This window comes from Ranitomeya variabilis, chromosome 3, assembly GCF_051348905.1.
Source record: "Ranitomeya variabilis isolate aRanVar5 chromosome 3, aRanVar5.hap1, whole genome shotgun sequence".
In the NCBI taxonomy this organism is placed as follows: Eukaryota; Metazoa; Chordata; class Amphibia; order Anura; family Dendrobatidae; genus Ranitomeya; species Ranitomeya variabilis.
In genome coordinates, this window is record NC_135234.1 from 676,680,289 (window position 1) to 676,694,255 (window position 13,967).

At 42.9% G+C, this 13,967-nt stretch overlaps 1 protein-coding gene across 8 annotated transcripts in view; it reads right to left on the bottom strand.

Moving 5' to 3' along the window:
- Positions 1-8,285: 8,285 nt before the first annotated feature.
- The window catches only part of PCBP2 (poly(rC) binding protein 2), a 36,900-nt gene continuing 31,218 nt past the window's right edge, over positions 8,286-13,967 (bottom strand). For 4 of the 8 annotated variants that reach the window (XM_077297980.1, XM_077297984.1, XM_077297982.1 and 1 more), the window contains 3 exons: positions 13,562-13,617; positions 12,852-13,021; positions 8,286-8,700 (listed from right to left, as the gene is read on the bottom strand). In XM_077297980.1, the coding sequence (XP_077154095.1) occupies positions 8,664-8,700; positions 12,852-13,021; positions 13,562-13,617 (263 nt within the window). In that variant the 3' untranslated portion in view covers positions 8,286-8,663. Of the gene's footprint in view, positions 10,348-12,851; positions 13,022-13,561; positions 13,618-13,967 lie in introns of all 8 variants that reach the window. The other 4 variants (XM_077297977.1, XM_077297976.1, XM_077297978.1 and 1 more) reach the window with 3 other exon arrangements.

A 13,967-nucleotide genomic window follows, 5' to 3' on the forward strand; every position in this document is an offset into this window, starting at 1 on the left:
GCCATGCCGGGAGTCTCACAGGAGACCCACTTTTCTTCATCTGTAATCCGTCGGAAAAAAACGGAGTAAAAAATCTTAGGTGTGCCTCCTATACGACACTAAGCAAAAACTGGAGAAGGCTGACGCAGTCCAGGGGTGTATACTGCAGAGGAGCCACGGTTAATCTTTTTCAGATTATGCATAGTGTCACCTCCTAGTAGACAGCAGCATAACACCCATGGTCCTGTGTCCCCCAATGAGGCGGCAGAGTAATACACAAAGAAAATGGGAGACGTTTATAAGCATCCTGGATAGGACCTGTGCACAGTATATACCGTATGGGAATAAACATACTAGAAATAGGAGGAAACCAATATGGCTAAATACAGGTCCTTCTCAAAAAATTAGCATATAGTGTTAAATTTCATTATTTACCATAATGTAATGATTACAATTAAACTTTCATATATTATAGATTCATTATCCACCAACTGAAATTTGTCAGGTCTTTTATTGTTTTAATACTGATGATTTTGGCCTACAACTCCTGATAACCCAAAAAACCTGTCTCAATAAATTAGCATATCAAGAAAAGGTTCTCTAAATGACCTATTACCCTAATCTTCTGAATCAACTAATTAACTCTAAACACATGCAAAAGATACCTGAGGCTTTTAAAAACTCCCTGCCTGGTTCATTACTCAAAACCCCCATCATGGGTAAGACTAGCGACCTGACAGATGTCAAGAAGGCCATCATTGACACCCTCAAGCAAGAGGGTAAGACCCAGAAAGAAATTTCTCAACAAATAGGCTGTTCCCAGAGTGCTGTATCAAGGCACCTCAATGGTAAGTCTGTTGGAAGGAAACAATGTGGCAGAAAACGCTGTACAACGAGAAGAGGTGACCGGACCCTGAGGAAGATTGTGGAGAAGGACAGATTCCAGACCTTGGGGAACCTGAGGAAGCAGTGGACTGAGTCTGGTGTGGAAACATCCAGAGCCACCGTGCACAGGCGTGTGCAGGAAATGGGCTACAGGTGCCGCATTCCCCAGGTAAAGCCACTTTTGAACCATAAACAGCGGCAGAAGCGCCTGACCTGGGCTACAGAGAAGGAGCACTGGACTGTTGCTAAGTGGTCCCAAGTACTTTTTTCCGATGAAAGCAAATTTTGCATGCCATTCGGAAATCAAGGTGCCAGAGTCTGGAGGAAGACTGGGGAGAAGGAAATGCCAAAATGCCTGAAGTCCAGTGTCAAGTACCCAGTCAGTGATGGTGTGGGGTGCCATGTCAGCTGCTGGTGTTGGTCCACTGTGTTTCATCAAGGGCAGGGTCAATGCAGCTAGCTATCAGGAGATTTTGGAGCACTTCATGCTTCCTGGCACCTGCTCACAGTGCCAAAACCACTGGTAAATGGTTTACTGACCATGGTATTACTGTGCTCAATTGGCCTGCCAACTCTCCGGACCTGAACCCCATAGAGAATCTGTGGGATATTGTGAAGAGAAAGTTGAGAGACGCAAGACCCAACACTCTGGATGAGCTTAAGGCCGCTATTGAAGCATCCTGGGCCTCCATAACATCTCAGCAGTGTCACAGGCTGATTGCCTCCATGCCACGCCGCATTGAAGCAGTCATTTCTGCCAAAGGATTCCCGACCAAGTATTGAGTGCATAACTGAACATTATTATTTGATGGTTTTTTTGTTTGTTATTAAAAAACACTTTTATTTGATTGGACGGTTGAAATATGCTAATTTATTGAGACAGGTTTTTGGGGTTATCAGGAGTTGTAGGCCAAAATCATCAGTATTAAAACAATAAAAGACCTGACAAATTTCAGTTGGTGGATAATGAATCTATAATATATGAAAGTTTAATTGTAATCATTACATTATGGTAAATAATGAAATTTAACACTATATGCTAATTTTTTGAGAAGGACCTGTAGAGCTGCAAGGGGCAAAATAAGTGACAAAAAGAAAGCATTTCAAGAATTAAAGGAAGTAGGTAGTGATGAGGCATTAAATAAATACAGAAAATTAAATAAATTCTGTAAAAAGCAAATCAAGGCAGCAAAGATTGAGACAGAGACTCATTGCCAGAGAGAGTAAAAATAATCCCAAAATATTCTTTAACCACGTAAATAGTAAGAAACTAAAAAGTGACAAGTGTGGGCCCCTTAAAAATAGTCTGGGTGAAATGATGGATGAGGAAAAAGCCAATATGCTAAATGACTTTTTTTCATCAGTATTTACACAAGAAAATCCCATGGCAGACAAAATGACTAGTGATGAAAATTCCCCATTAAATGTTACCTGCTTAACCCAGCAGGAAGTACGGCGGCGTCTAAAATTCACTAAATTTGACAAATCTACGGGCCCAGATGGGATACACCCCCCGAGTACTGCAGGAACTAAGTACAGTCATTGATAGACCATTATTTTTAATCTTTAAAGTCTCCATAATAACGGTCTGTACCACAGGACTGGGGTATAGCAAATGTGGTGCCAATATTCAAAAAAGGGGACAAAAACTGAGCTCTAATTATAGGCAAGTAAGCTTAACCTCTACTTTGGGTAAAATCTTGGAGGGCATTTTAAGGGATGCTATACTGGAGTATCTGAAGAGGAATAACCTCATGACCCAGTATCAGCACGGGTTTACTAGGGACCATTCATAGAAGCTGATCAAATTAGTCTGACATGAAGAGGTAAGTTCGGGACTGGACGAAGGGAACCCAGTGGACGTAGTGTATATGGACTTTTCCAAAGCTTTTCATACGGTGCCACACAAAAGGTTGATACATAAAATGAGAATAATGGGGATAGGGGAAAATATGTTTAAGTGGGTTAAGAGCTGGCTCAGGGATAGGAAACAAAGGGTGGTTATTAATGGAGCACACTTGGACTGGGTCGCGGTTAGCAGTGGGGTACCACAGGGGTCAGTATTAGGCCCTCTTCTTTTTAATGTTTATTTACGACCTTGTAGGGGGCATTCAGAGCAGAATGTCAATATTTGCAGATGACATTAAACTCTGCAGGGTAATCAATACAGAGGACTACAATTTTATATTACAGGATGATTTATGTAAACTAGAAGCTTGGGCTGATAAATGGCAAATGAGCTTTAATGGGGATAAATGTAAGGTCATGCACTTGGGTAGAAGTAATAAGATGTATAACTATGTGCTTAATTCTAAAACTGTGGGCAAAACCGTCAATGAAAAAGACCTGGGTGTATGACAAACTCATTCAGTGGCCAGTGTCAGGAAGCTGCTACAAAGGCAAATAAAATAATGGGATGCATTAAAAGAGGCATAGATGCACATGAGGAGAACATAATTTTACCTTTATACAAGTCACTAGTGCGACCACACTTAGAATACTGTGTACAGTTCTGGTCTCCGGTGTTTAAGAAAGACATTGCTGAACTAGAGCGGGTACAGAGAAGAGCGACCAAGGTTATTAGAGGACTGAGGGGTCTGCAATACCAAGATAGGTTATTACACTTGGGGCTATTTAGTTCGGAAAAACGAAGACTAAGGGGTGATCTTATTTTCATGTATAAATATATGGGACAGTACAAAGACCTTTCTGATGATCTTTTTAATCATAGACCTGAGACAGGAAAAGGGGGCATCCTCTACGTCTGGAGGAAAGAAGGTTTAAGCATAATAACAGACGCGGGTTCTTTACTGTAAGAGCAGTGAGACTATGGAACTCTCTGCCGTATGATGTTGTAATGAGTGATTCATTACTTAAATTTAAGAGGGGACTGGATACCTTTCTGGAAATGTATAATGTTACAGGGTATACATATTAGATTCCTTGATAGGGCGTGGATCCAGGGAACTAGTCTGATTGGCGTATGTGGAGTCGAGAAGTAATTTTTTTCCCCCCAAAGTGGAGCTTACTATTTGCCACATGTTTTTTTTGCCTTCCTCTGGATCAACAGGTTATGTTAGGTTATGTGTTGAACTAGATGGACTTCCTTCAACTTTAATAACTATGTTACTATATGTTGATGGTAGTCAAAATGTTGTATTAACTGTAATCTGCTAACTGTTCCCTGCTGTGAATGGACCTCCACCTCCTTCCTCTCACCTGGCTTCATTTCTTGGACACTTGTATGGTATAAATTGCATGGAGCTGGTCAGATCTGACTTTAGTCAGAAGACATCATTTAAAGTGACATCTTTTTAAGTGTATCATCAGAAATATACCAGAAATCGGACAGACAGTAAGACTAATCCCTGTCTAATTTCACTTGCCTCTCTTCTTCCCCTGCTCTTTAACCATGCTCACATTTGCCCTCAGTTTTTGCTCCACTAATCCTCACTCCTTCGCTAACCCCAAAGCCCTGCACCTCCGAAACAAATAACTACCTCCCCCTCCTCGCTTCATCCACAGACCCGCTCTTTAACTTCAGACCTCACCTACCAAAATATAATATAAGTTGATCACTCTCCTTCACCCACCTGCTTTCCCTTTCTCTTCTCATTCCCACTACTGGTGAGGTGACATATCCCCCAATCCTGCCCGCCCCCCCCCCCCCCCATCCCACTAATCCTCACCCCTATCCTTCTCACACTATGAGAAACTACCACAACCCCTCACTTAAATCTGTGCCACTGACCCCCACCACCCCGCTTCTCTGGGGCTCTTAGGAATGCCCGCTCCGTCTGCAACAAGCTCCGTGATCTCTTTACTTCCCGCAACCTTTCCTTCCTGGCCCTCAGACCTGGCTGACCCCCCCCCCCCCTGCACTGAGTTAGTGGCCTCCACTTTACCCACACTCCACGCTCTGGCAATAGACATGGCGGAGGAGTGGGCTTCCTTCTTTCTAAAAACTGCTCCTTCAACCCTATCCAACCCCCACCCTCCCTTCTTTTGAGGTTCACTCTGTCCGTATCTACTCTTCCTCTCATCTCCAAATGGCTGTCATATACCGACCACCGGGCTCAGCCACTGCCTTCATTGACCAATTCTCCACTTTCTCTCTGCCGACATCCCCACCATCATAATGGGTGACTTTACACCTGTCAGCCAGAAACCTCCAAGCTCCTGGCCCTTACTTCATCCTTTGGACTTAAGACAGTTGTCCTCCACAGCCACCCACGCAGATGGACATACACTAGACCTCATCTTCACCCGCCTTTATTCCTTATCTAATCTCACAACCTCTCCCTTCCCCCCCCCCCTATCTGACCACCATCTACTCACCTTCTCTCATCTTTGTCCTCACTTGCCCCCTATGTCCAGCCACTACCACATCCTCGCAGAAACCTTGCACACCTATACATTCAGACTCAACTCTTCTACCCGTCCTCCATATCTTCACTCCACGACACAGATATCACCGCTTTCTATCACTCCACCCTCACATCAGCCATATACTCAGCTGCCCCTCTCATGCACGGCAAAGTGCGTCAAATAGGCAACCCTGGCATAACCTCACAAAAAAAACTCGACAAGCATCCAGGGTCACAGAGCGGCGTTGGAAAATAACACTCCTGCCAGGCGACTTTACTGCTTTCAAACAAGCTACACTTGCCTTCAAACTAGCCCTCGCTTCTGCTAAACAAACCTATTTCATTAACCTTGTATCTTCACTATCCTACAACCCAAAACAACTGTTAAGCACATATAACTCTGCTCCGCCCACCACCGCCCCTCATCTCTGAGGACTTTGCCACCTACTTCAAAAACAAGATCGATCAAACAAGGCAAACCTTTACTGTTCCACCACCCCAACCACTACATATACCAGACCTCTGCCCTTCCCTAATAACTTCCCTCTCTCTCCCCAACATCACTGAAATAGAACTTACTCACCTCCTTTCTAAATCACACCTCACCACCTGTGCACTTGACAGCATCCCATCCCACCTGCTCCCCAACATGCTCATTTCAGCCCTAACCTCTCTCCAACCTATCGCTATCTTCTGGTACCTTCCCCTCTGCCTTCACACATGCCACCATCACACCCATCCTCAAAAAGCTAACCTTGACCCAACTGCTATGCCCAGCTATCGCCCCATATCACTGCTCCCATTTGCTTCCAAACTCCTTGAGCAGCATGTCCATGCTCAACTTTACTCCCACCTCTCATCTAACTCTTATTAACATCCAATCTAGCTTCCGCCCCCACCACTCCACCGAAACTGCTCTGCCCAAAATTACTAATGACTTACTCAGTCATAGCCGACAGTTCTCCATCCTCCTTCTCGACCTATCCTCTGCTTTTAACACAGTTGACCACTGCTACAGATTCTTTCTTCCCTTGGCATCAAAGGCCTTGCCCTGTCCTGGATTGCTTCATACCTTTCCAACCGCACATTTAGAGTTTCCCACTTCCACACTACCTCCTCATCCCACCCTCTGTTGGAGTCCCTCAAGGCTCTGTCCTAAGTCCCCTACTTTTTTCCATCCTTGGCCTAGGACAACTCAAAGTCCCATGGCTTCCAATACTACCTGTATGCGGTTGACACGCAGATCTACCTCTCTGGCCCAGATGTCACCTCTCTGCTATACAGAATCCCATAGTGTCGAGCAGCCATATCCTCCTTCAACTCTCGTTTCCTAAAACTCAATGTAGACAAAACCGAAATAATCTCTCTTTCCCCCCTACCAGATCTATCTATTACGGTAAATGGCATCACGCGCTCTCCTGCACCCGAAATCTGCTGCCTCGGGGTAACTCTCGACCCTGCCCTGTCCTTCAAGCCGCATGTCTGATCTCTTTGCCACCTCCTGTCACTTCCAACTCAAAAATATTACCAGAATTCATCCCTTCCTCAGCCCACAATCTACTTAAACCCTTGTGCATGCCCTCATCTCCCGCCTCGATTACTGCAACACCCTTCTGTGGCCTACCCGCTAACTCTTGCACCACTCCAGTCGGTCCTCAACTCTGGTGCCCAGCTAATCCACCTCTCCTCCCCTGCAAATCCCTCCACTGGCACCCAATTCCCCAAAGAATTCAGTTCAAACTACTAATACTGATCTACAAAGCCATCTACAACCTTTCCCCTCCCTATATCTCTGAACTAATCTCCCAGTATCTTCCCTCACGAGACCTCCTACTCCTCCACCCTTATTCGTCCCTCACACATCCGCCTCCAAGATTTCTCCAGAATATCCCCCATCCTCTGGAACTCCACGCCTCAACACGTCCGATTATCCACCACCCTTGGATCCTTCAGATGGAACCTGAAAACACATCTCTTCCGGAAAGCCTACAATAACTATTCTGCCATGTCACCAACCACCAGAGCTGCCACTCCCCTGACCTTCTGTCTCCTCCCCATTATCCCGTAGAATGTAAGTCTCTCCCCTCTGCACCAGTCTCATTGTAAAATTTGTTTACAGTAAACGTTATCCATAACCCTGTATGTAACCCCTTTTCTCATGTACAGCACCATATTATAATAATAATAAACCCACGATCATATGACATAGTGACGATGGGCAGGATTAGTGACACGCTTCCGGCACGATGTTAAATGCAGCTTTCAAGAGATTGACAGCCGTATTTAACATGTTAACAGCTGTGGGTGGATTGATATTCCACCTGTGGCTGTTAGGGGAACATATCAGATGTTAGATCCGCTGACATGTGCCAGAATGATGTGAGCTCAGCGCCAGAACCCACATTAAAAGGTAGGGGGGGCCACATGGGCCATACATGTATGGTGTTTATTGTGAAGGGGTTAAAACCTGGCTAACAAAAGTTTGAACTGATTCTACTTATTGGAGTGGGGGGGGTTAGAAACAAAGGAAATGTGCATTTCAAAAGTTAAAATTTGAAGATGACAAATTGTTTGATCGTGTGGAGTTTCGCTTCATCTGCAAATGGCTGATAAACTATTTACATTGAAGGCACTGGAAAGTGAATTGGACCTCACCTAATAAAGCACCAGGGCTTGGACTGCCAGGAGAGGTGCATTCGGTACAGTGCAATACACTTGTCATAATTACTTTCATTTAATAGTTTTCAGGAGCACTTCCAAAATCTATGCTGAAGGTTGAGATGACTATTACCCAAAACAAGGAAAAACCAATGATGTGTCTTTGTTATATAAGCAAGGTTCATGCAAAATTTAAAAATAAACTATAGGGAAGTTGTTAGCAAGGTCTTTCTTTTAACGAAGATGGTTGTGCTTAGTTTTACAAAAACAGGTTTTACAGGAGTCAGAGGGTGGATAACTTCTCATTTATCCCTTTAACAAAGTCTTCTACATTAGTCACACTGCTTTGTGGGGGCTTACTAAACACTTGAAATGTAGAAGAGTAATGACACAAGATTTCAGTCCATCTTTATTTTGTTTTATGAAAAATTCCTGACGTTACAGAACTAAATTGAAATGCCTTTAATACCCCACTCTTTACATTGTGACTTAAATTAAAAAAAATATATAGGTAACAGGACAAACTTATGAAACTAAAATCTGTATCAGCAGGTTTTAACAGCGGGAAAAGGAAAAACAATTTGTTAAAATGCGGTCACTTCATTTAAAAAAAAGTTGACGAGTGGATGAGGAAAAGCACGATGAAACTGAAAATTTGCAAACTAGTTAAAACCTGGAGAAATAAAGATGGAAAAACAAAAAAAAAAATTACAAACTTTGCAGAGCTATGCAAACTGACATGAGCTAAACAGAGGAAGAGATGTTGGAAGATGTTTAACTGCTTCCCATGCCACCGGCTTCTGAAGAAAGCCTAAACAGAAAAACAAAAGATTTAATGTAAAACCAATAGGACACATTACCCATACACATCCAACCAGCTACCAGATGTATCTGCTCTGAATGCACAGTACACAACTATATCAAGACTTCAGCCATTGTAAGCTGTGCTATGGTAAGGTCTTGTGGTGTGGCCAAGCATCCTGTGAGTGGGCCATCAGTTTGATGCTTGGGCTACAAAGCAATTTTGGCCACACAAAATTAAAATTGTAATATGCTAGGACTGAAATTTTTGGCATCAATAACCAGATTGCAGTTTAAGTCTTAGGTCCACCTAACATTTAACCTTAGTAACAGCATCTTCTCTTGCAGCTCAGACTTTAGAGAAACTACATTAATAGGTACATGCACTGCCAAATGCAAGGGGCCCCCTTAAGTAACAGATTGGTTGGGGGTCCAGACTTGCTGTACCTCCTGGTTGTGGCTCCAGGTGTTCAATTCTCCAGCAGTTGGACTTGCAGCAAACATTTATCCACATTTTTTAGTATTCCACGTTATACAAGTCATTGCGTTGTGTAGATAATTGTAAAACCCCAATTTGCAGAGATCAGTCTCTGGGACACCATTTGACCTACAGGTGTTCACACTAGTAGGAGTTTCTGCATTTTAAAGGACAGCAAGTTTCCAAGCCAAAAGCATGGTGTTATCTTGCCATGAATATAAATAGGAATCAATTCTTATGTTTATAGTTCGTGATGAGCAAACGTATTCAGATAATGTGTAATCCAAATATCTTGGGCATCCGAGTAATATGTTAGGAGTTTCTGCAGCTGTCTTACAGCCGCAAATCATGCTTCAGCGGGAACTCCAACACACTATTCAAGCACGCCCAAGATACTTTGATAACGTCCTAGCATGCTTGGATAATACCTTTATTTCCAAGCACGCTTGCTTAACTTTTTGCAAAAAAAAAAAAAGCACAACATTAAAGGCCATTTAAGAAAATATGTGTAGCGTACAATATGGACAGCTCAGAAATAACTCATACTAGGGTTTCTCAAACCATTGGCGGCTTTATTGAAATACAGTGAATGCTGATCAAAGCCATAGAATAATTGCTAACACTAAGCCGAACGATGCACAAAGAGGCAGGAATCTACCTATCAAATTATCAATGAGAGCTGCAATCTTGCCCACTAACCATTTTGACAGCTCAGTTTTTAGCATTATGTGCATTTACAGCAGGTTTAATAGACAGTCAATGCAATCAATGTTACTTAGAGAAGTTCAGTTTCTAGGACAACTCCAACCACAGGCTACTCAGTATGGAGAGAAGCGCTGCTTGTCCGATTTCACTTTAGAGTATTGCTGGGCGGCAGAGGCAGGAGCAGCACAGGAGGTAGAGGCTGTGGACACGACATTTAGAGCCAGGAGCGGGACAGGTTTCATGTCAAGCAGATTGGAGACACAAGGGGCAGTCGAGGGATTAGGGAGGCTGGAAGGTGTTTCCGAGGAGGAGGAAGAGGATGTGGAGGCTGAGGAGGGTTCGCCGCCCCCGGCCGTGGAAGCGTTCACCAGAGAGGGGGCAGCATTGGAAGAGGAAGGGGTGGAGGGTTGAGAGATGCTGAGAAGGTCAGGGGTCGTGACGCTCTGGGAGGAGGAGGGTTTAGCAGTTTCTAGACTGAAACAGAGGAAAAAAGAAAAAAGGGAACAAAACTAAACGGGTGGGTGGGAGAACAGGAACAAACGGAGGAGTACAGGAGGATAACAATGGAGGCTGAGAGCAAGCTAAACACTATAGTGAAACCCAGATACTAAGCAACTTAACGTTATTGTTAGCTCAGTGCCTAAAAGCAGGCCAACTACATTTTATCTTCAATTGAAGGAACACTCCGGGCATAATGGATACTGGTCAGTCTAGAGAAGGGCCTATGTGAGAAACACATGACAGATGGAAGAGGAGACCAATCCCAGTCTCCTGCATCATTACCTCCATAGGCCTCACACTAGTAACCATGTACAAGTTATGTCCAAAGTTATTGTAAGGCAGAGGTGTCAAACTGCATTCCTCGAGGGCCGCAAACACGTTAGGTTTTCAGGATTTCCTTGTATTGCACAGGTGATAATTTAATCACCTGCATAGAATGATTCCAGCACCTTGTGGAATGCTAAGGAAATCCTGACCTGTTGGCGGCCCTCGAGGAATGCAGTTTGACACCTCTGCTGTAAGGTGTTGTACTCCTCTTCAATACTGTGTAGTTCAGGAGTTTTGATGATGGTTTATCCAGTGGGGCCCATGTACAAAGCAGAGTCAGTCTACAGCTCTTCGTGGATCAGCATTATTCATCTCAATGATGCCAATTCACCAAGAATCAGACAAAAAGATCCAGGCAACCAGCTCATGTAAACCGAGAGCTACAAGAGGTCCCACATGGACCGAATTTATGGGTATGACTACCATGGACATAACTGGTGACGCCACTGCAGAGATGCTGCCAATTTACTACAGATTTCACCAGTTTTTGAAACTTGCTGCTTTGCAAACAAACCTTAGAGGAAAACCCTCATCAGAAAAACTAATTTCTGTACTAAAAAATAGTTTTAAAGTGCATTTAACTTCGTACAATCTATATTTAAAAATAAATTTAAAAAATTGAAGACATGCAATTTTCACACTGTCCACTGGGGCATTTTATTTTAGATTCCCTTTTGTTTCAGGAAGTAAAAAGCACACAGCCACTTGTCAGATTCTGACACCATATTGTCAGATGTGATATCATCTATGGGGAATAAGGTGTCAGTTGTGTATAGAATAGTCATTGTAATCCTACCTCTGAGGAATAAACTGATTTACTCTTTAAAAAACACAGGAAGAGTATAAAAATAGTTTAAAAGTGGGCAGTGTGAAAGTAGCAAGATTATAACTTTAAGATTGAGATTTGATTCAGACTTGCAAAAATGTATGTAACAAATACCAGACTAAAAATAATAAGTCATTTTTGGACTATTGCTTCCCTTTAAAAGAGGAATTTGTAACAAAAAGCTACTTTCACCTCCTGGACTGATCTTTCACTCAATTCATTGGTAAAAATCTGTATTCAGTGGAGACAGATGTTCACATTACTGAAACAGGAGTTGTTGCTTTTGAAATAGCGAGGCAGAGACTTTGCTGCAGATTCTCCAGAAATGATACCTACAGCTCTCCATAGAACTTTGGATTTTAAAGAGGTTACCCAGGACCATTTAATTTGTATTTATTTTTTGTTACTATTGGCCTAACAACTAACAAGCAGGTAGTGGTCATCTACCTCCCTATTGTGTCCAGCACTGTTCTCTGCTGTCTCAGCAGTCAGACTGCTCCTGCTGGCGATTCAGTAGCTCCCACTGATGGTCATGTCGACAGCAGCAGCTTTTGCTTCCACACTGCTGACTGGGCACAGCTGCCAACATCACACTGATTAACAGCTGGCTTCGACAACCTGCTTCCCACAGTTATGCAGCAATAAGCCTGGTGTCAGCAGTCACTCCCTGTGGTCAAGCCTGGAAGAGCTGTTCTGTTGACATGGAGCAGCTGAATCGTCAGCAGGAGCAGGCGAGAGACAGCTCAGATAATGTTGAGTAGAACAGGCAGGTAGCTGCCTCTTAGGAACTTCCTGTTTTTTTTTTTTTTTGTCTCAAAGTCCTGGACAACCCCTTAACTCCTTTCTAGGAATGATAAAGTCTGTATTCACTGAAGACTGTAAGAGTGGACAATGAAAAGATTGTTATGAGACAGTTACTCTTTAAACATTTAACAATCCAGCACAGAAGCCCCAGTGGTCCCTTAAGACTATGCCCGTATGTTTTATAATACCAGCATAATGACCTCCCTTGCCGATTAGTGATGTCAACAGTACAGTGTGTGACCAGAGGCCACCCATAGGCTATCAGTGTCACATGCTGATTCTTGTAAAGATCAGGGAGCAGACCGCTTCTGTGATAGTTTGCTGGTGGAAAGAGCAATTTAATTTAAAAAAAAAAACTCAGTAAGAAAAGACTTTGTACTGATGTCATTTCGATTATATGTTGGTCAACTATTTTACATTTTTTGTTCATTAAAAATTAACAATGATATCTAAGGGACAGAGTTTAAATACCCCTTGCAGTACTAAATATATATAAAAAAGTCTAGACAAGATGTCTTACCTGACATTGATAAGGTATTGGGCCAAACTGATGCTGGCTGTTGATCCAGTAATTGTAACCTGACGATCAGTAGAACCTTCAACAGGGTTCGCAATCTTGATCTGTGCTCCAGACATCTGGCGGATCTCATTTATTTTAGCTCCCTGACGTCCAATGATACAGCCGATCAGCTAGGAAAAAAAAAAAAGTTATCAGTTTATCCATTCATTTATGCAATGGAACAGATCAGATACTGGTCACTGAGGAAATCACTAGAATGCAGAGTATAAACATTACACTGATATATTAGTTTCATAACCTGTGGGACCACAAGGATTGGCCCCATTCAATGTGACAACAGTACTAAAGCAACTCCTTGAGCCACCTATGGAAACCGTTTGCAAATTCATGGTGAGAGGCCACAGCCAAATGAACAATTTAGATTAAAAGTGGAAGATTGTTTATGGGGAAATTTCACAGCGATATTTGTACAGAACATTAAACTTTTTTTAATTTAAGAGGTGGAAGAAAGTAATCAAATCAGAGGGGAAGAAACACTGCAAAATATTTGAATGTGTCAACATTCCATTTCACATTTATGTCAATTCAGTTCTATATCAATGTCAGACTTCATTACATTCTGTATAGCAGGCAAGTCCAGCTACTTGCATACAGTAACATGCTACTCAGTCAGTGGGACTTCAGCACTAGCTTGGACATTTGATACATACATCGTTTGGAATGGTGAGTTCATGGGAGGTCGTCTGTGCTGAAGCATCAATACCTCCTAAGAGATAAGAAAAAGAAGAGTATTAGTAAGCTGCTCATAAGGCTATAAAAATGTGTTTAGACCAGTAAAGGGGAAGTGTCCGATAGCTTATCTAATGCCAAATTCACAACAGAAAAAAAAAATAATAAAAAAAAAATGCAGAAGCGGCCCATGCAACTGTAAAAGTGAACATTTGCCTGTGATCATTTTCAGTACATTACTTGACTAGCACCCCACAGCTTAAGGCCTTAGAGCAGACCTGGGCACAGTACGGCCCGCGGGCCTTATCCGGCCCTCTAGCTGTTTCAGTCCGGCCCTGTGGAGGCTGTGTGGGCCTCATACATCATATTATAGAGGCTGTATTCGGG